At 52.4% G+C, this 20,705-nt stretch overlaps 1 protein-coding gene across 1 annotated transcript in view; it reads left to right on the forward strand.

Annotated features, from left to right (window-relative positions):
• The first annotated feature begins 552 nt into the window (after positions 1 to 552).
• Ccdc40 (coiled-coil domain containing 40) overlaps positions 553 to 20,705 on the forward strand; it is a 34,046-nt gene continuing 13,893 nt past the window's right edge. The window contains exons 1-9 of the mRNA XM_051159298.1: positions 553 to 616; positions 1,389 to 1,552; positions 3,143 to 3,226; positions 3,312 to 3,531; positions 8,158 to 8,315; positions 8,469 to 8,591; positions 12,254 to 12,375; positions 17,498 to 17,741; positions 17,855 to 18,037. Of these exons, the coding sequence (XP_051015255.1) occupies positions 553 to 616; positions 1,389 to 1,552; positions 3,143 to 3,226; positions 3,312 to 3,531; positions 8,158 to 8,315; positions 8,469 to 8,591; positions 12,254 to 12,375; positions 17,498 to 17,741; positions 17,855 to 18,037 (1,362 nt within the window). The remainder of the gene's footprint in view (positions 617 to 1,388; positions 1,553 to 3,142; positions 3,227 to 3,311; positions 3,532 to 8,157; positions 8,316 to 8,468; positions 8,592 to 12,253; positions 12,376 to 17,497; positions 17,742 to 17,854; positions 18,038 to 20,705) is intronic.

The following is a 20,705-nucleotide window of genomic DNA, read 5'->3' on the forward strand; positions in this document are numbered from 1 at the left end:
CCAGCGTTTACCTCAGCTGCTGCCGCAGGATGCTGGTCCATCTCAGCAACCATGGGAATCCCTTCAAATGCTAAAAATAAAGCCAAGGAGGGGTTAAAGCGCAGGCCTATAATTTCAGCTCTCAGGAGGCTGAGACATGAAGGTTGTAAGTACCCAGGCCAGCCTGGACTACAAAGCAGACTCTATCTCAAGTGGGGAGGGGGAGGCTTGGGGGGGGGCCAGAAACCAGACATCTTTATCAAGGCAACGTATTTAGAAGGAGGAGGGAGGAGGAAGTGGTCCCCCTAGAGGGCCCTGCTGGCAGCGCGGAGTGAACGCAGGTTCCTATGTGGAGTGTGTTCAGGACACGCTTCCAGCCTCTGACATACGGACAGCAGAGAAGAGGGTCTGTCCACGCAGAACCCTGGGCAGGAGGGGACACAATTAAACCGTAACCAAATCACAGTAGCCCTCATTCGTTTGTTTCTGTTGCTCTGTCTGCAGCCAAGACCCCCAGAGGGCCCCACCCAAAGAGCCTTTCCCATGGGGACACGACACCGTCTCAGGCTGAGCATGGTGGAAAGTGTGGCTTCCTCAGATGTCGATGACACAGAGGAAGCTCCTGAGGAACAGTCAGGTAGGATGCGTCTGCCAGGGTTGCCCTGGCAACAGCCACGCTGGCTCTGTGGGGCATCTACCATGCTGCCTCCGCTAGTCCTCACACCATCCCATCGAGGTCACAGCCATTCTCCATTGTGCAGAGACAGACCCCAGGATCCATTTCGTAACTTATTTCAGATCCAGTGAGGTCCCAGCACCCAGGGGCCCTGACCTCATCCACTTCCAGCTGCCTCCTGGTCTCCAGAAGTGGCGGCCTTTGACAGCCCCCCCCCCCACACACACACACATGCACCTCTGCTGAGTGTGAAGAGAACACCTCTGTCCTCATCTGACTGTGTGCACCAGGGACACTATGCGTAACCTCCAGGAAGCAAACGCATGTGTGGTTAGGTTCACAAAGCTCCATGTTAGCTTTGAGTGACAATAAAATACGGCAGGTATGGCCTACTTAAAAATAAAAAAATAAGAACAAAACTCGGGACAGCAGTTAGGGATGCAACTCGCTGGTGGAACTTGCTTGGCTCACACAAGTCCAACAGTAAGGAGCCCCCTTCTGTTGCAGTCTTCACATGTAAGCCTCGTCTGCGGCTAGGATGTGGCTCCTTTGTTCGACGGCTTGAGTCAACGGTGGTTGACACCATGGATGAGCCTGAGAACCCGCTCTCAAGCTCTCCTTTCTGATTTCCAATACATCCTGCAAGGGTGGGGCCAGCCTCGATGCCGGCTCCCCCAGAATATGACAATCAAGTCTTGCTGATTTTTGCTGTGTCTCGGATTGGCTATTGCAGCTCAGCCCCCACCCAGGCCCCAGGAAGAAACCCGGATTCGGTTTCTAGACCACGTCCAGACCCTCAGCCCTGAGGAAGAGGCCCTGGTCCAAAGAGCGGCATCCGAAGGTAGTGACGAGGCAGATGACGAGGGTGCCCAGCTGGTGGTTCTGGACCCGGACCACGTAAGAAAATGGCCTAGGGTTTTGCTTTGCTCCCTGCGCGGGAGGGAAATGACCCGGGGGCCCTTTCTGCATCCAACCAACTCCCGATGATGTCTGCTTCGCGGTGTTGCTCATTAGTTAGGCCTCCTATTTTGTTTGCTGGATGTGTTCATTTATTTTCTGTCCCTGTGAGAAGCAATGTGACCTGGGGAGGAAAGGGTTTATTTCTGTGGACTGTTAGAGTTCAGCATGAAAGGAAGTCATGGTAAGAACTCAAGGCAGGAACCAGGAGGCAGGAACCAGGAAGCAGGGGCTGAGTAGAAGCCAAGGAGGAGTGGCTTGCTTGGTTTGCTTTTTTTCTTTTTCTTTCTTTCTTTTTTTGTTTTAGGGTTTTGATTTTTTGGTTTTTGAAGACAGGGTTTCTATGTGTAACAAGGCCTGGTTGTCCTGGACTCACTTTGTAGACCAGGCTGGCCCCCAACTCACAGCGATCCACCTGCCTCTGCCTCCCGAGTGCTGGGATTAAAGGCGGGTGCCATGCGCGCAGCTCTTTGTTTGCTTTCTTCTACACCCCAGGGCCACCTGCCCAGGATTTACACTGTCCAAAGTGTGCCAGGCCCTCCCACATCAGTCATCTATCAACCAATGTCCCACAGTCTTGCCTATAGGCCAGTCTAATGTGGGCATTCCTTTTCAATTAAGGCTCCCTCTTTTCAGATGACTCTAGTTGTGCCAAAATGAAGAAAAAAAAAAAAAAAGAAAGAAAGAAAAAAAATGAAAAACAAAAAACAAACAAACAACAACAAAAAAAAACTAACCAGGCCAAGGCTCTTGACTCTACTGTTTTTGGGTTTTTGTTTTTGTTTTTGTTTTTGTTTTTTGTTTTTGTCTTTTTTTTTGTTTTTGCTTGTCTTGTTTTGTTTTTGTTGTTTTGTTTTGAGGACTGATTGTCCTTTGTAAAGGATTTCCGTCCTATAGGCTGTTGAGCCTCCACTCTCCACTCACTTCTTTGTCCTGACAACCAAAATGTATCCAGACTATGCCAGATCTTGGAGAGAGACAGGGGTAGGGTCACCCCCTCTCAACTGTAGCCTTAACTGTGTCAGCCACACTGAGGGTCCTCGTCCCAGACCTGCAGCACAGCAGAAGAAAGGCAGATTTGATTTGAGTGACACATTTGGAGAGCTGCAGTTTTCCAGGAAACTCAGAAGGAGCCCAGAGCACACTGGGAAAAAAATCCCCTGAGCCCTCATTTGATGCTGGCTCAATGGTTGTGCTTAACCTTACTGTCCTCTGGTGAATCTAGACAGACAGAAACACACACGTGCACGCACACGCGCACACGCACACACACACACACACACACACCGCCTCAGCAGCCACAACCTTGCACCAAATCTCTGCAGTGTCTCTCATGGACCAAGAGGTTCCCAGGACTCGTGGCTTCCACAGTAAAAGTCTTGGTTGGGATATCGTCTGTGTGTCCATAGCACACCCCATCCACGCCAACTCCCACAGACAGACAGACAAACCACCAGCCACTGGCTCCCTAGGCTGAGCACCGCTGCCTGGGACATGAAAGTGACTGCTGCTGTGGTTTTCTGTCCTTAGCCCCTGATGATCAGATTCCAGGAGGCTCTGAAGAGCTACCTCAACCGTCAGATGGACAAGGTGAAGCTGGACATCGAAGAACTGGTGCGTATGGGCCTCCTGTCCTCCTCCCAGCCTGGGGGGCACCCGTGGACCTGCCTCCTCAATCCTCCTCCTCCCTCTGGTACAGGATGTGGCCACCAAGCAAACCCGAGTGCAGAGGCAGGAGCTGGGCGTGAACCTCTACGGGGTCCAGCAGCACCTGGCTCGCCTGCAGATGCAACTGGAGAAGAGCCACGACAGGCACTCCCTGGCCGCCTGCGAGAGGCGCAAGAAGGAGGACGAGCTGCTGACCACCCGCGCCCTCTACAGCAAGACCTGCGCCACCGCCAACGAGGAACGAAAGAAGTGTAAGGCATCCTGTGACCCCTCCCATGGCTACTCCCCACCCCATCCCCGAGTGTCCGCGTGTCCTTGAACATACTGGCAAAGCAAGTACGCGTCCACCTTTCTTAGGAAAGGAATGCCCAGCGGTGCCGCTCACTGGGTAGAGCAGCAGAGACTGAGGCCAACAGGGGTCAGGGGCAGAGACTCCAAACTGGAAGTGTGGAGGGGCTGTGGTGGTCCAAAAGATAAATCCAGAAAGGCTGCAGAATGGGCAGGTGGGGCTCAGAGATGGGACAGGGCCATGCTGCTGGGCACCAGAGCTGATGAGGACAGCACCCCAAGCCAGCCAGCAGCAGCCCAGAGGGGCTGAGGGACAGCTGAGAGGAAACCAGGTAGCCCGGGATCGCGTGAGATGGGCCGCACTTGTGTACGTCATAAGCAGGGTCCCCCACGAAGCCACGCCCCCCTCAGGACCAGAAGGAGCATCGCGCTCCCATCTGCCACGGCTCACATGCGCTTCTCTCTCTGCAAGGGCTGACCACACCTTTATCTCCCCTTTGACATATAATAGACTATAGAGTAACACTGAGGGGCACAGCATGGGAGTTGTGCAAGAATTCACGTTTTCAGGACACAGGGCACTCTCATCACTTTCATGAGCCAGCCAGCAAGAGACCGACACTGGGGAGATAAGCAAGCGCTCCCAAGCAGGAAACCGGCTTCAGGGCAGTTAAACTGTGAAATCAACTCATGCTCACTAACACCTGAAGGGATAAAAACGTAGAAGAATAATTAAAATATGGACTCAGTTACTCACGTGGGAAAGATAAGGTGACCTTGGCACACTCAGGAAGTGTGTGATACACACCCTTGCTCACTCAGGTGGGAGCGAGAGGTAGCCTGCTTCAGTCCCCACTCTGAGCTCCTAGCAGGACTGGGTCCTCCTAGGCCCTTCACATCTGTAGTGAACAGAGTTTTCTCCCTGTGTCCCCCTGTGGCCATCACTCTGTCCTAGAGCCGAGGACCACCACAGTGACCACATCCAATCTTGTTAACCTCTAAAGGCCTTGTGCTCAGACGAAGGTGTAGTCAGGCAGCACTTGCCCCCAGCGCACGGTCTCCACCCACCTTTTCCACTTGGAGAAACAACTCCTAAGTGAGGGTTGAAACGGACAAGTTCTCTGAATAGAAATTGCCCCAACCTGGGCCCGTTCACCCCTTCTTAGGCAACCTGGTGGTGCCATCCCCCGACCCTACCCCAGCTCCCGAGAGGTCACCATATTGATGCCGAATGTAGTGCAGACAGACATCTGCAGCCCAGAAATCCTGGACTCAAGCGATCCCAAAGCATGTTCCAGTGGTGCAATCGGTTAGCACGCGGTACTTATACAGAAATTGCCCCAAGTAAATCAGACAGAGGCAGGGGAACCCATGAACTCTGAGCTCCTTTGAGTGACCTCACACATGTGTTAGGCAGACAGAAGACAGGATAGAGAGAGCAGCCGAAATGCTTTAAGACATCACAGATGAAAAGCTTTCACACTGTTAACTGTGACACATGGGCCCACGGAGCTCAACAGAGGCAAAGCCCCAGATGTACAACAGGCTCTTGGCAGGCAAATGACTAAAAGCTGCCACAAAGAAAACCCCAGCAGCCAGATGAGCCCCTGGTTGTGCAGAGACAGAGGCAGAAAGCACCTCAAACCAGTTCCAGCCTGGCTCTCTCCTTCCTAGGCCCCCTCCCATCTTCCCTTCCAAGGCGTGCTCCAGTGCACCAGGGTTTTCCATCTTGTTTTTTGTTTTTTGGAGGTTTTGTTTGGTTGGTTGCTTGGTTTGGTTTGGTTTGGCTTTGGTTTTTCGAGACAGGGTTTCTCTGTATAACAGCCCTGGCTGTCATGGACTCACTTTGTAGACCAGGCTGGCCTTGAACTCACAACAATCCGCCTGCCTCTGCCTCCCAAGTGCTGGGATTAAAGGTGTGTGCCACCATGCCCGGCTTCATCTTGTATTTTAAGACTCTTTCCCTTGGGCTGGAGAGATGGCTCAGCGGTTAAGAGCACTGACTGCTCTTCCAGAGGTCATGAGTTCAATTCCCAGCAACCACATGGTGGCTCACAACCATCTATAATGTGATCTGATGCCCTTTTCAGCACTGTATGCATAATAATAAATAAATATTAAAAAAGAAAAAAGACTCTTTCCCTCCTCAAGCCTAAACTGCGCCCTTTGAGGATACCTGAGTCCAACAGTCTTTACCCAACAACTGACGTGCAGTTCAGCTTTCTGTGTAAACCCATCATCATTTGAACAGGCAACGTTCTGGGCTACTGCCCACATCTTCTATCTATTTATCATCCGTCCATCTGTCTGTCTGTCTCCTGGCTATCTATTCATTTTTTCTTATTTTTGAATATTTGTTTCTATTTTATGAGTATGGGTGTGGTTTTTTGTTTTGTTTTGTTTTGAGACAGGGTCTCACCATGTAGCTTTGGCTGGCCTGGAATTCACTAGGTAGATCTGGATGGCCTCAAATGAGTGGAAATCTGCCTGCCTCTGCCCCCTAAGTGCATTGAGCTTGCCTTGTGAATGAGTGTTTTGCCTGTATGTATGTGTGTGCACTGTGTTCATACCAGAGCTCACATAGGTGAGAAAAGGGCATTAGGTCTGGAGTTAGGGGTGGTTGTGACCTGCCATTGTGGTGCTGGGCGCAACTGGACTCAGGGTCTCTGCCAGAGCAGTGAGTGCTCCTAACTGCTGATAAACTGTACTTACTCATCAGAGGTTATTTATTAGTTTATTATTTATGACCCATGGCTCTTTTCTTATTTATGTTTGCAGTGCTGGGGGTGGAGCCGGGGCCATGCACACGTTGGGCAGGTGCTTGCGGCTGAGCTGAACCACTGCTGATGGGAGTGTAGCTTCCTCAGTACCTACCTCATCTCCCCAGCCTCACAGCAGTCCCCTGTCAGTTTTGTTAAGGAGATCCACTGAACTGTAAGTGATGTGGCTTGTGCCCCCAGGAGGTTCTCTCCCTGAGGGCAGCCGCCATCCCCAGCCTCACCAGCATGGGTCTGTCCGTGCGGGTTTCAGTGGCCCTAAGCTGCCTGATGAGCTTAGGGCTCTTCTGGGGGACGAGGGAGACCTTCGGGTTCTGCCTAAGATGCCTCACTCTTAACTGGTAAGAACCTGTGAGATGGGTGCGAGGCCTTATCTAGCGCGCGTGTGCGTGCACACACACACACACACACACACACACACACACACACACACACACGCTTTTTTGAGACATGGTCTCACTATGTTGCTCTGTCTGTCCTAGAACCTGTGACCCTCCTGCCTCTGCTTCCTGGGTGCTGGGATGGCCGAGCTGCACCTCCATGTCTGACTGCAGTCTTGCTCCTTTCTGCCCTCTGATTGTTAGGAATCCTTTGGCCTTTATAGTTTATGCACCACGCGGAGGCTGAGGACGCAGCTCAGCGGGTGAGGCGCGGTCTATTCAAGCTTGAGCGTCTGAGTCTGCGTCCCGGGTGCCACCTGAGAAGCCGGGCACAGTGGGGTCTAGATGGGAGAGACAAGGACATCCTGAGGGCTTGCTGGCCGGCTAGTCTTGCCAAATCTGTCAGCTCCAGCTTCTGTGAGTGATCTCCTCAAGCAATAAGGCAGGGACTGAGAGACTGCTCAGGAGTTAAGAGAACTGCCTGTGTCAGGCGGTGGTTGCTCACACCTGCAATCCCAGCACTCAGGGAGGAGGAGGCAGGCAGAGCTCAGTGAGTTTGAGGCCAGCCTGGCCTTCAGAGTGAGTCCAGGACAGCCAAGGAGGCACAGAGAAACCCTGTCTCGAAAAAACAAACCAGAAAGAAAAAAATGAAAAAAAAAAGAAAAGAAAAAAAGCACTGGCAATTTTTCACCCACATGACAACTCACAACCATCTGTGAATCCAGTATTAGGGAACCTAGTGTCCTCTTATACTCTATGAGGGCACAAGGCATGCATGTGGCACACACACACACACACACACACACACACACACACACACACACAGAGGCACGCACACACACAGAGGCATACACATACACAGGCACACACACACAGAGGCACACACACACACACACACAGGCACACACACATGCATGCAGATATATCATCCATGCATATGAAGGAGCGGGGGTGCAGAGGAGAAGAAGAAAAAAGTAAAAAGCAAGTAAGGTAGAGAGAGAGGGGAAACAACTAGCCTCTACCTCTAACTTCTGTACACGTGAACACATGTGGGTACACACACACAGGCACACACACACACACTCACGCGGAGGCAATCCCTAGTTTAGATGTAGTGGCACACGCCTATAAATCCTAGCATTGGGAACGTGGTGGAGGCAAAGCCAGTAGTTTGAGAACCAGCCTGGGATACAAAAAGACTCTCTCAAAAATCAAAAATGATGAGACTCCGTCCAAGCTTGGCGCCACAGAACTTTAATCCCAGCACTTGGGAGGCAGAAGCAGGGATCCCTGCAAGTCTCAAGCAGCCCAATCCGCATAGCTGGTTCCAGGCAGCCGGGGTCACAGGAGTCTCCAGTTTCTCCTCAAAGGAGGGCCACGTGCAGGATGTGGTGCCAAGGGTGGACTTGCTGACCGGCTCCCTTCCCCACAGTGGCGGCCCTGCAGACTGAGATGGACAGCCTGGCTCTGCACCTCTTCTACATGCAGAACATAGACCAGGACCTGCGTGATGACATCCAAGTAATGAAGCAGGTGGTGAACAAGACGGAGACTGAGAAGATCCGTGCGGAGACGGAGAAGAAGAAGCAGGTATTCCTGTAAGCAGGTATTCCTGTAAGCCAGTACATAGCTCGTCGCTACAGAAGCTTTGCCAGCCGCAAGAGGTGCTCGGCCTCGCCAAGCTGGTGGAGAATCAGCCTCCGCTGTGGACAGCTCCTTACCATCCCCTGTCTTTTTCCTCAGGACCTGTTTGTGGACCAGCTCACCGAAAGGGCACACCAGCTGGAAGAAAGCATCTGCCTGTTTGAGGCTCAGTGCTTGTCCCAGGCTGAGGACACTCGGATTCTCAGGAAAGCAGTGAGTGAGGTAAGAGCACCTCCCTCCGAGGCCAGCTCTGGAGCAGAAGCCACGCTCCCCTTCACCTACACCTGGCCTGGCAGGTTCAACCAGACAGCACCAGTCTGTAAGCCACGGCCACCAGCGGTGTCTGCAGCTAGTCACTAAGGGGCTTGCACATCTGCGTGTCTCCCGCATCTGAGAACAGCTGGCTGTTGCCACTGGGTCCAGGAGAGACAACTCGTTGGTGGTCAGTGAGTGAGTGGGTGGCAGGGCCTGCAAGGTGGTCAGATATGGTATCCTCTCCTGTACTTATGACACCATGTAGTTCCGGTGTGGCCTCTTCCTTAGAGGACTGAAGTCTCGGTGACAATTGTCAGCAGCGTAGGCAGCATTGTTCCCAGGTAGCACCTTCTCTGCCCTGTGTAGAAGGGACAATGGAGGAGCTACTGCAGGCCACCCCAGAGTCACAGTTACCAAGGAATATCCTGGGGCCTGCAACCAGGAGCAGAGGCAGCACCCCACCTGAGTGTCAGCCATCCACATTTCACAGTGTGTGGGCAGCACAGGTGGGAAGGCAGGCTGTAAAAAGGGGCAGAAGAGATGACTCACTGCGACAGTCCTCCTGCCTGCTCCAGCCTGTGAGCCTAGCTCATCAAACCTGTGTGTTCCAATCCAAAGGTCCAAGCAAACCTGTCATCTTTAATCTTGAGTTTATATGGGAATCTCCAAGGGAGGGGAGGGGAGGGAAAGAAGGGCAAGGAAGGGAAGGGAAGGGAATGGAAGGGGAGGAGAGAGAAGGGAAGGGAAGGGAGGGCAGGGGAGGGAGGGAAAGGAAGGGGAGGGAAGGGAAGGGGAGCAGAGGGAAAGGGGAGCGGAGGGCAAGGAAAGGAGGGAAAGGAAGAGAAGGGAAGGGAAGGGAAAAGTCCAGCTATCGGGTTTGACCAGAACCAAAGGCTTCCTAGAGATGAAAGGGTCCCTGCCAAGCTAGGATAGAGCTCACACATACCACAAGGCTACAGGCACTGTGCTGCAAGGTGCTCCTAGACCTAAGAATAGCCGGGCAAGCCGCAGCACTCCAGAGATCCCCCAGGCAGCCCCATCAGCACCAAACCTAGCTGCGGATGGAACTGTGCTCCATGGTTCTGGGGCCTCCGTTAACCACTTGGAGAAAAGTTTAAATCTTTCCCCTCACCAACTACTAAAGTAAATACCACATGGGTTCAGAGGTTTAAGAAGGATGCACACTGGGCCGATGGCTCCGTGGTTAAGAATGCTGGCTGACCTTCCAGAAGACCCCGGCTCATTGCCAGAGCCCACACGGTGGCCCATGACCATCTCTAACTCTAGTCCCAGGGGATCCAGTGCCCTCTTCTGGCCTCTCTGGGCACTAGGCACACAGGCAATGCATAGACTGGCAGAATACCCAGACACAAAATTCAGAATAACAGTAATAGTAGTGGGATGGGTGCTGAGGGAGAGTTGCCAGAAGAAACAGGAAAAATGCATTCCTAGCCCTGGGCCTCGGAGGCCTTTGTGTACACTCCACCAGGTGGGGCTGGGTGTGCAGCTCCGTTGGCAGAGCATTCGCCCAGCATGCACGAGGCGTGGCTTTGATCTCCAGCACTGCATACACCCAGCGTGGTGATACAGGCCTGTAATTCCAACCCTTGGAAGACAGACACAGGACTGTCTGGAGTTGAAGCTCACTCTCTGCCACACGCAACTCAGACGCACGAGATGCTGCCTCAGAGAAAAGGTGCAGGATCTGTAGAGAAGGAAGGGTCAAGAGGTGGCAGACCACATAAAGCACGGCCACCAGCAGAGGGAAAAGAGGACAGGACACCCTCCCACCCCCCCCACCCCCCGCCACACAGCCACTGACAAACCAGGATAGCTCAGTGGTACAGCCTTGGAAGCCGTCCTTGGCTCATGGTCTAGTACAAGGGCGGGTCACGTCTGGAGCTGGCCTGCTTGCTGGCAAAGTCTGAGGTGAGAATAGGGAGAGAGTATGACCAAGCCAAGCGGAGTTCTATAGGGAAAATCCCCGTTAGTTCACAAATCACCCCAGAGGACAGGTTCTAATGGCCTCTTAGCGCCCGCCTGGCTCCTCCTCCCCAGGGGGACTTACTCCAAGGAGAATTGGAAGGAATAAGTTCGTCCAGAGCACAGCAGGCTTGTGACAAGGGTCCTCGGCCAGGGAGAAATGCCTGTGGGCATTGCTCTAGGATGGCAGGTGACCTCCTCCCCCCGTGCTCCCCCCCCCCCATCTCCACCTTCTGTTGGTGGCCCTGCTTAATCCATTAAGGTCTTATGACCCGTCCAGCCCAGACTCCTCACACTTCCCTTTACAGATCTTGCTTTTTCTTTGAGACAGGGTCTTATGTGCCTCAATCGGCCTCAAACTTGCCCTGTAGCTGACGATGACCTTGGACTCGCCCATCAGGGCTCTTCCCTTCCTTGGCTCGCTGACTGGCACCTTTGCCCCTGTCCTCAGCAGAGTCCCGAGGTCTGTCCAGTTTTTCTCAGCAGGCAGACATTGGGAGGCCTGCAGCCACACACCTGGTCGCTGTTCAGGTGAACCAGTGAGGAGCTGGGAAATGGTTAAAGGCAGGTCACTGCCAAGGACGACCCAAAGGGATGCCCGACCCCCCCTGTGACTGTCAGGGCATCAATCCAGACCCCTTAGCCGGTCCACTATTTGAACTTCATTTCAAAGTAGTGAGTACAAGGCGTGCACACAGCGTGTGTGTGTGTGTGTGTATGCGTGCGTGCCTGCATATGTGTGTGTATGTGTTAAAAATGTGTGTGCGTGTGTGTGTGTGTTAAAAATGCCAGACTGGCCAGGAGAGATCATCAAGGCAATGAAATGCTATGCCGCACAAGCCTGAGGATTTGAATTCGATCCCCCGTACTCCAAATCGATCCCCCGCACTCACATAAAAGTCTGGCTGCGTAGCGGCACGCTAGCAGTCTCAGTGCTGGGAAGGCTTGCTGGTCAGACTGCTTAGACTAATTAGAGAGTTCCAGGCCGGCGAGGCCTTAAAAACAGGTGGATGGCTCCTGGAACCTTAGGATGCCCTCTGGCCTCCACAGGATCCTCCCTCTGGACCTCCTTCCCCACCTGAAGGCTAGTTCTACATCCTGGTCCCCAGCAGAGGGAGGCGCACTCTTCCAAGCCAGATGCCTACCCTGGGCAAGAGTCCATCGGGGGCAGAGGTGTGGGCCCTGTGGGGCCCCCCTGCCTGAATGACCCCAGCCCCATCCATGACAGTCACTAGGTCCTACCTTGGCATCAGTGCGGAGTGGGCATCCTCTTCTACCTGACAGAGTCCGTCTCCTCAGCTCCCAGCACTGAGCCCCAGAAACTGCCCACAGGCTCCTTGGCGGGCCCAGGCCTCTTCAAAGCTGTGTTCCCTACCCTGCTGCCCCTCTGCTGATTTGTTAAAGGGCCAGGAATGCTGGCGAACACCTTTCATTTCAGCAGAGACGGCACCTCTGAGTTAGAGGCCAGCCTTGTCTACACAGTGAATTCCAGGGTGGCCAGGCTTACACAGAGAAATCTTGTCTCCAAACAAACAAACAAAAGAAGAAGAAAATAAATGTCAAGGTGAACTTGGGAGGAGAGGCAGGCTGCAGACGGTGGCTCCCACCGTTTCCCACTGTGTCTGTGTCTATCACCTGCCCTTCAGGCCATCACAGAGATCGACACCATTGCCGTGGAGAAGAAGCGTATCTTGCAGCAGTGGACAACCAGCCTAGTGGGCATGAAACACCGTAATGAGGCGTACAGGACCGTGCTGGATGCACTCAGGTACACCCCCCAGGACAGCTGCCAGGGAGACCCTGGTCCAAAGACGCTAGGGCGGGAGAGTGACCAGCAGGACCACTCCTTCAGTGTCACCAGGACTGGGAGAAGCCAAGCCCTCAGGTCAGGTTTCCAGGCAGCTTATCAGAAAGAGTCACTTATCTGTGGGAGACAAAGGTGTCTCTTTGATCAGCAGTTTTCGCGTCCAAGCAGGGAACCGGCAGCCCCTTCCCAGGTTGTTCTGGGTTGTTCTGCCCTAGGGCTGCAGTCCAGCCAAAGTCCTGTTGTAATTTCCATGAAGGGAGATCACAGCCAGCATCACACACGTGAGGGGCTCCTGGCTCCTGCGTAGCCCCCACAGAGGCTTGATCCATGTTGGAGAGTCACTGCCTTACTAGGTGCTAAGTGCTGGAAGATGGCTCAGAAGTTAAGAGAGCGTGCTATTCTTTCAGAATATCTAAGTTCCGTTCCCAGTGCCCACACCAGGCATCTCAGTACCACCTCAGAACTCCAGGAGACTGAACACCGTGCAAGGCTGATGATGACCTGTGCCCTGTGCGAGTTCTCAGGTTTCCCCAGGTGAAGGTGCTACCTCAGTGGCAGTCCCTTTTTTTTTTTTTAGCTCTCTTGCACATCTGGAACCCCGTGTGTCCTGTGTAAATAGCCCACCCTTTGCCTTGTCCCCCAGTCATCCCCACCTAGTTTGGTTATACCCTTCTTGTCTCTTTTGAAAGTGAATGTTTTGAGGAAACAACAGCACCTTGATTAGAAGCACCGGAAAGCTGGCTCCTCCTTCCAACCTTTAGCCCGAGTGTCCTCCCGAGCACAGCCTCAGGTGTCCGTGTACCCCTCCGCCCCCGCCTCCGGGCATGGATGCACATGTCTGCGTCTCCTGCCTTAAAGCACAGTATGCTATCCTGTGCCTTCCATCTCTGCCCCTGAATCACCTGAGCAGCCCCCAAGCCACTCAGTGTTTGCTGTGAGGCTCCAGGATGCTTCCCGCCCAGGCGCTGGGGCAGGGGGTGGCCACACTTCATGACTTTAGGCTGCTGTATAGACAGAGTCTGGGCTTGTTCTGACTCTGCTAGGGGCTGTGCGACTTTTCCATATTAGTATCAAGGAAGGAGCTTCTGGTTTCCAAAGTACACACCTTCATAGGCGGTGCAAGGACTGTGATGGTCACACCCCTCCAGGGGCTTCGAGAAGCCCCTGGCATGTTGCATATTGTCACCTGTTAAGATCAAACTAGTTAGACTGTGGGGAAAGTAAATATCTCATATTTTGTGTTTTTGCTTGCTTGGTTTTGAGACAGCCACCTCCCTGTCCCCATAGCCCTTGCTGTCCTGGAACTCGCTTTGTAGACCATGCTGGCATTGCTCAAACTCAGAGATCCACCTGCCCTCTGCCTGTTGAGTGCTGGGATTAAAGGTGTGCATCACCACGCCCTGCCAATACTCCGCGTTTTAAAATACGCACTCAAGGAATGACGAGTGACAATTTCAGCAACACATTTGCACACTTGTACATGTAACTAATAAATGAGCCTCTGCCTCCAGCTGTAACTGACACGCCGAAGCCCCAAAGCTGGGGGGTCATCTTTTGACAGGGTCCCTTGGGCCTAGGAATCCAAGGCCAACCTGGGCATCATAGTGAGAGTCTGTTTCCATAAGTGACAGAAACAAACAAACAAAAAAAAAAAAAAATACTATGAGCCTGCCTGGCACGACACCAAAATGTCATGAGAACTGCTCTCTACGGCTGCGCCCAGAAGATTTTAAAGGAATTCTGGCCAGGCATGGTGGTGAGTTTAAGGTCAGCGAGTTACACACATAGTGAGTTCCAGGCCAGCTGGGGCCACATAGTAGGGCTCTCAAAATTCTTGTCTTAAATAAGAAAGGAAAGACACTGCCAGTGGAATTCTCAGGATGAAGGGGGAAAGTTTTACACACAAATAAATTCAACTTCTGTGTCCAGGATATGATCGTTAAGGGGGTTGCTTGTTAATTGTGAGCTTCCCCACCCCCTGCGGCCGTGTGCCATAGGAGACAAAGAAGTTACGCTGGGGGTGGGGGGCCACTGTCGTCCCCAGGCACGGGGTTGAGCTGTCTAGAGCAGGGAGCATCACCATGCCGGGCAGGTGACCTTCCCGGGAGTACCTGGCCCTTGGATTCCTCCCCGTCTCTATCTTTTTTTTTTTTTTTAAAGACTTACTTATTTATTATGTACACAGTGTTCGGCATGCCTGTCAGAAGAAGGCACCAGATCTCATCATAGATGGTTGTGAGCCACCACGTGGGTGCTGGGAATTGAACTCAGGACCTTTGGAAGAGCAGCCAGTGCTCTTAACCTCTGAGCTGTCTCTCCAGCCCCTCCTCCCCGTCTTTTTATCCCTATCTCATCCATTTCCTTTCACAACAGCCAAGACTTGTAAACTTTGATTCTCAACAGGTTCCAACAACAGTCCTGTTGCTACACTAGGAAATAACTGTCTGCAGCCAGAGAGATGCCGTGGTCAGTAGCTCGTTAGTCGGGCTGTAGAAGCGCAAGTGACCTGAGTTCAGTCCCCCAGAACCCATATAAGAAAGCCAGGCACCAGGGTTTCAGAGACAGGGTCTCTCTGTGTGGCCCTGGCTGTCCTGGAGCTCGTTATGTAGACCAGGCTGGCCTCAGGCTCAGAGATCCTCTGCTTCCTGAGGGCTGGGATTAAAGATGTGTGCTGGGGCTGGAGAGATGGCTGCTCTTCCAGGGGTCCTGAGTTCAATTCCCAGCAACCACATGGTGGCTCACAACCATCTATAATGTGATCTGATGCCCTCTTCTGGTGTGCAGGGGTACATGCAGGCACAGCACTTGTATATGTAATAATAAAAAATAAATAAACCTTAAAAAAAAAAGCTGTGTGCCACCACACCTATTTATCATAGGTAGGTGTTTTGCCTACATGCATGTATGTATATGTATGTGTATGTATGTATGTGTGTGTATGTATATGTATGTATGTGTATGTATGTGTATGTATGTGTATGTGTGTATGTGTGTATGTATGTATGTGTATGTATGTATGTGTGCATGTATGTGTGTGTATGTGTGTATGTATATGTATGTATGTATATGTGTGTGTATGTATGTATATGTATGTATGTGTATGTATGTGTATGTATGTGTATGTATGTATGTGTGTGTATGTGTGTGTATGTGTGTGTCTGTGTTGTGTGCGTGTATGTGTGTGTATGTCTGTCTATGTCTGTTCTGTCTGTCTGATGTCTGTATGTCTGTGTGGTGTCTGTTGTGTCTCTGTATGTGTCTGCTGTGTATGTGTGTCTGTGTGTCTATGTATGTATGTGTGTCTGTCTCTGTGTCTGTGTGTCTGTCGTGTTGTTGTCTGTATAGTGATGTGTTGTGGTTGGTCTGTATTGTGTGTGTTGTCCTCATGTGTGTGATGTCTGTGTGTGTCTGTGTGTATGTCTGTGGTGTGTTGTGTGTGTCTCTGTGTGTGTGTGTGTGTGTATGTATATATGTGTGTATGTGTGTGTATGTGTATGTATATGTGTGTATGTGTGTATATGTATGTATATGTATGTATATGTACCGTCTGTTGTGCAGCCCCATACGTGCACTATACACAAAGGCCAGAAGACACCGGATCCCCTGGCACCGGAGTTATGGATGGTTGTGAGCCACCACATGGGCGCTGAGAATGGAACCTGAGTCCTCTGGAAGGGCAGCCAGTGCTCTTAACCGCGAGCCACCTCTCCAGCTGAGGGTGCCACTTATATTCCAGGACTGGGGAGATGGGGCTCCCTGGCCAACCAGCCTAGCCATGTCACTGAGCTCCAGGTTCAGTGAGAGACCCTGTCTCAAACATTAAGGTGGGGCCAATAAGATGGCTCGGAGGGTAAAAGACACGTGCTACCAAGTCTGATGGTTCAGGTTCAGTCCCCAAGCCCCACATGGTTGAAGAGAGCAATGACTCTCCCCAGAGGCTGTCTTCTGACCTGTACACATGCCGTGGCGTGCACGCCCGGCCCTGTACCAAAACTCACGGTTTTTAGTTTTTCATATAAAATGCAAGCCAGCTGTAGTGGCAAGTGCTGGTTGGAAATGCTGAAGAGCCAGAGGCAGGAGGATCACAAGGTTGAGACTAGCCCGGGCCACACATTTAGACCACAGATATGCCTCAGTAGAAAAAGATACAAGTTGTCCTCTGACCTCCACACATGTGCCGTGACACACATGCACGTGCGCGCACACACACACTGATAATACATTTTTTCTTTTTCCTTTTTTTAAAAAATATTTTATTTAACTTTAATCTGTGTACATTGGTGTGAGGGTGTCAGACCTTGGAGTTACAGACAGTTGTGAGTTGCCATGTGGGTGCTGGGAATTGAACCCAGGTCCTTCGGAAGAGCAGGCAGTGCTCTTAACCACTGAGCCACCTCTCCAGCCCCAATAATACGTTTTGTTTGGTTGGTTGGTTGGTTTTTCAAGACAGGGTTTCTCTGTGTAGCTTCGGCTGTCCTGGACTCGGTTTGTAGACCAGGCTGGCCTTGAACTCACAGTGATTCGCCTGCCTCTGCCTCCCGAGTTCTGGGATTAAAGGCGTGCTCGTAATAGGCGGAAAGTGACTCAGGAAGACATACTGCCCCATTGGGTTTTCTCAATTTGACATAAACTAGAGCGGCCGCCTGGAACTTCAGCTGGAGCATTACTTCTATCAGACGGCCCTGCGCATGTCTGTTTCTTGATTAGTGACTGATGCGGGCGGGCTGAGTCCACTGTGGACCTCCCCCGCCCGCCCAGCGTTGTGTGAGGAAGCTGGCTGAGCTTTAGTGCCTGCCTCCAGGTCCCACCTTGGCTCCCTTCACACCTTAACGGTGCCAGCCAAACAAGCCCTTCCTCCTCCCCAAGTTGCTTCTGGTCAGAGTTTTATCACAGCAACAGAATAGCAAACTAGAAGACACACACACACACACAAATAGCACTTAAGGTAAGGGTTTGCACCCAAGTTTTTTGTCTCTGCGTGTGGGATCCCCTCGGTGGGATTCTTCTGAGTGGAGGACAGCCGTGTGCCCGTTTCTCTGGTGTCGGCTCGCCCAAGATGCTCTTCGCTCTTCGGGCTTTTCAGGGAGTGCGAACATCAGGCCAAGTCCGTGGACGGCGAGATCGAAGCCTACAAGCGGTCCATCATGAAGGAGGAAGAGAAGAATGAGAAGCTGGCCCGCTTTCTGAATCGCTCGGAGACAGAAGCCACCCTGGTGCAGAAAATGACCACGCAGTGCTTAGGCAAGCAGGAGGGCCTGCAGAGCGAGTTTAACACCTACCAGCTCGCCCTGCAGGACACGGAGGAGATGCTGAACAAGGGCTATCTGGTGAGGCATGGGCCCCCATCCTCTGGCCGCTGCCCTCGGCCAGCCCGTGGGAGGAGAGCCACGGGCACGCCCTACGCATGCGCACATCCTACACATTGGCTCTTCCTTCCCAGGAGCATGCGGCCGTCTTGAGCGAACTCCAGGTCGCCCGGCAGGCTGTCCAACAAGAGCAGGAGCTACGGCAAAAGATGGATGCCTCCATCCTGGACAAGCTGCAGGAACATGGGACCTCCAGCAAGATGACCAAGTACTTCCAGCAGCTCCTTCGGAAGCTGCAGAAGGAAAACACCAACCTGGTAGGTGGACCCCAGCAGGCAGGGCAGGGCCTGAGGCGTGTGAGCAAAGGAGTCTGTGATGGCTCATTACCTTGTTTCTAGCCATCAAAGCAACACTTTCATTTTTTTGTTGTTTTGTTTTGTTTTGAAGACAGGGTTTCTCTGTGTAGTCCTGACTGTCCTGGACTCACTTTTTAGACCAGGTGGGCCTCTGCCTCTGGAGTGCTGGGATTATAGACTTTGAGACTGGGTTTCTCTGTGTAGCCCTGCCTGTGCTGGAATTTGGTGTGTAGACCAGGTTGGCCTTGGACACAGAGATCTGCCTGTCTCTGCCTCCCAAGTACCAGAACTAAAGATGTGGGCCACCACACCCAAGCTTATCATTTATTTTAATTAATTTAGGTTCTGTGGTTGGTGCTAGAGGTTAAGCCTAGGGTCCAGCACATGCCAGACAACTGCTGTGCCACTCAGACACCCTCACTCTTCTCTTTCCTGCTACTGCACATGAGACAGGGGCTCATGTTCCTCCAGCTAGGCTCAAACTCACTACTATCTACGTGTGTATGTGAGTGTGTGTGTGTGTATAAGAGTGTGTGTGTGTGTGTGTGTGTGTGTGTGTGTGTGTGTATATATATATATATATATATATATATATGTATATATATATGAGACCTTGAATTTCTGACCATTCTGTCCCACCTCGTAAGTGCTGGAATTATAGGCCTGGGCCACCACAGCCAGTTGATTGGCCCTAGAGATGAAATTCAGGAATGGGGTTGGGGCGGGGTGTGAGGAAGGAGAGAGAGAGCACAGGAGGACTGTTCCTACCATCCAGGAAACCCTTCCAACAACACACACACACACACACACACGCACACACACACACACACACATACACACGCACACACACACACATGCACACACGCGCGCGCACACACACATGCATGCACACACACATGCGCACAACGCACACATGCACACACACGCGCACACACGCGCGCACACACACACACGCACACACACACACACACACACACTGCATTCTTGTTGAATATCTGGCTTCAGGTCCATTCAATTACATTTTCATTAGTTCCTGTTGAACTAAGACACTGAGTGAAACGTGCACAGGCATTAAGTATGGAACTCGCTGAATGTCTTTTTGATTTTGCTTTTCGTTTTACTCGACAACATCCAAGGCACCTGCCCTTGCCGCAACCCATTCTTCAACAACGTGGACCCTCATTTTTTGCATGACCCTCACCATAAGAGTGTCCCACTATGACTGCCAAGTGTCTTGTCAGACACTTCAAGCTGTGTTTGATCAGCTCTGCACGGACAGCGTCTGCAAGCCTCTGTGCTCTGAGGCTCTGAGGACAAGCTGCTAAGGCACCAGTCCTGGGCAGAAGCTGCCACCCAAGAGGCTGCCCTTGACCTCCAAGGCCTGGGGCACCCTGCAGCTGAAAGTTCACTCAAGGGCCTAGCTCTCTTTCCAGCTAGCTGCATTGTGAGACTTCTATATTTCTGGTTTTGAGCCTAACCTGTAACGGCCATCTCCCTGGCTCCAGGGACCCAGCTAATGTGCATTACTCCTGTCAACTGCCCCATAGCAGATGCACTCCCTGCATTCTTGGCTCTTGATGTGTGATCCCAGCCCAAACTCTCTGGTTCTGTCCTGGAAATTGGGAGACAGGGGACATAGGGGTGTATCTCCAGATAAGACCCGCCTCTAGATCATTGAGAACCGGGGCCTCAACACTGCATCTGGCTAGGGCCCTGGGCTGTCAGCTGTCTCTCTTGTCGCCTCTAAGGTAGCAGAGGATTGGACCTGCCCAGGCGCTAGTCAGCCATCACTCCTGTCATGGGGGCTACTTGCCAACAGTGAACACGCTGTTGTCACTGGCCTCCTGACAGGACACGCTTGTCCAGCACCCCCCACATTCCCACTCCATCACCCACACCATCACACACACCCAGGCAAGAACGGAGCTCACCTCTACCCTGACTGTACTAGGGAAGGGCATGCAGCTGGCAGCAGCTAATGCAGAGGCCAGCTCGATCTCCTTGGAACGCCCTTTCCCTGGGAGCAGGGCAGGCAGCAAGATCAGGTGGCCCTAGGTGCTTTTGAGACACTAGGGAGCCTGGTGAGTGTGAGGTAGCCTGCCTGGCCCCACTGTTGCACAGGCCAAACCTGTCCCCTAAGGGCGCTGTCACCAGGTCTCCACCCTGTCGGTCATGGAGTAGCCATATATTGTCACCAGTTCCTCCCACCAGGGGGCAGTAAAGAGCCTTAGGCTGTCTATCACCATGGTTTTCCAACACAAGTAGAGCCCTTGAGAGGGAGCACCTGATACTCAGAAGCCCTGTGCACTGGTGACAGGTGGGGCAGAAGCGGCCTGTGTGGAAAGAGGATCAGAGGATGGCAGACACGTTCTGTCTGGAGCTGGGATAGAGGAAAGGGTGTCAACACAGAATCTCATTATAAACTCAGAGGCAGAGCTGAGCTCCTGGGGTCCCAAAGAGGCCTGGCTGCTCCCGCAGGTTGCAGGGGGTGGTGGCAGAAGCATTGTACTCTGCATGAGCACAGTGTAAAAGGAAGAAAATGCCAAAGTCTGAAGGGGTCCGGAAACAGAGTCCCACTGTGCATTGCACAGCCGTTAAAAAGTGCATAAGAGGAGGCTAGGCGTGATGG

The sequence above is a fragment of the Acomys russatus genome, chromosome 16 (genome assembly GCF_903995435.1).
Source record: "Acomys russatus chromosome 16, mAcoRus1.1, whole genome shotgun sequence".
NCBI classification, from domain to species: Eukaryota; Metazoa; Chordata; class Mammalia; order Rodentia; family Muridae; genus Acomys; species Acomys russatus.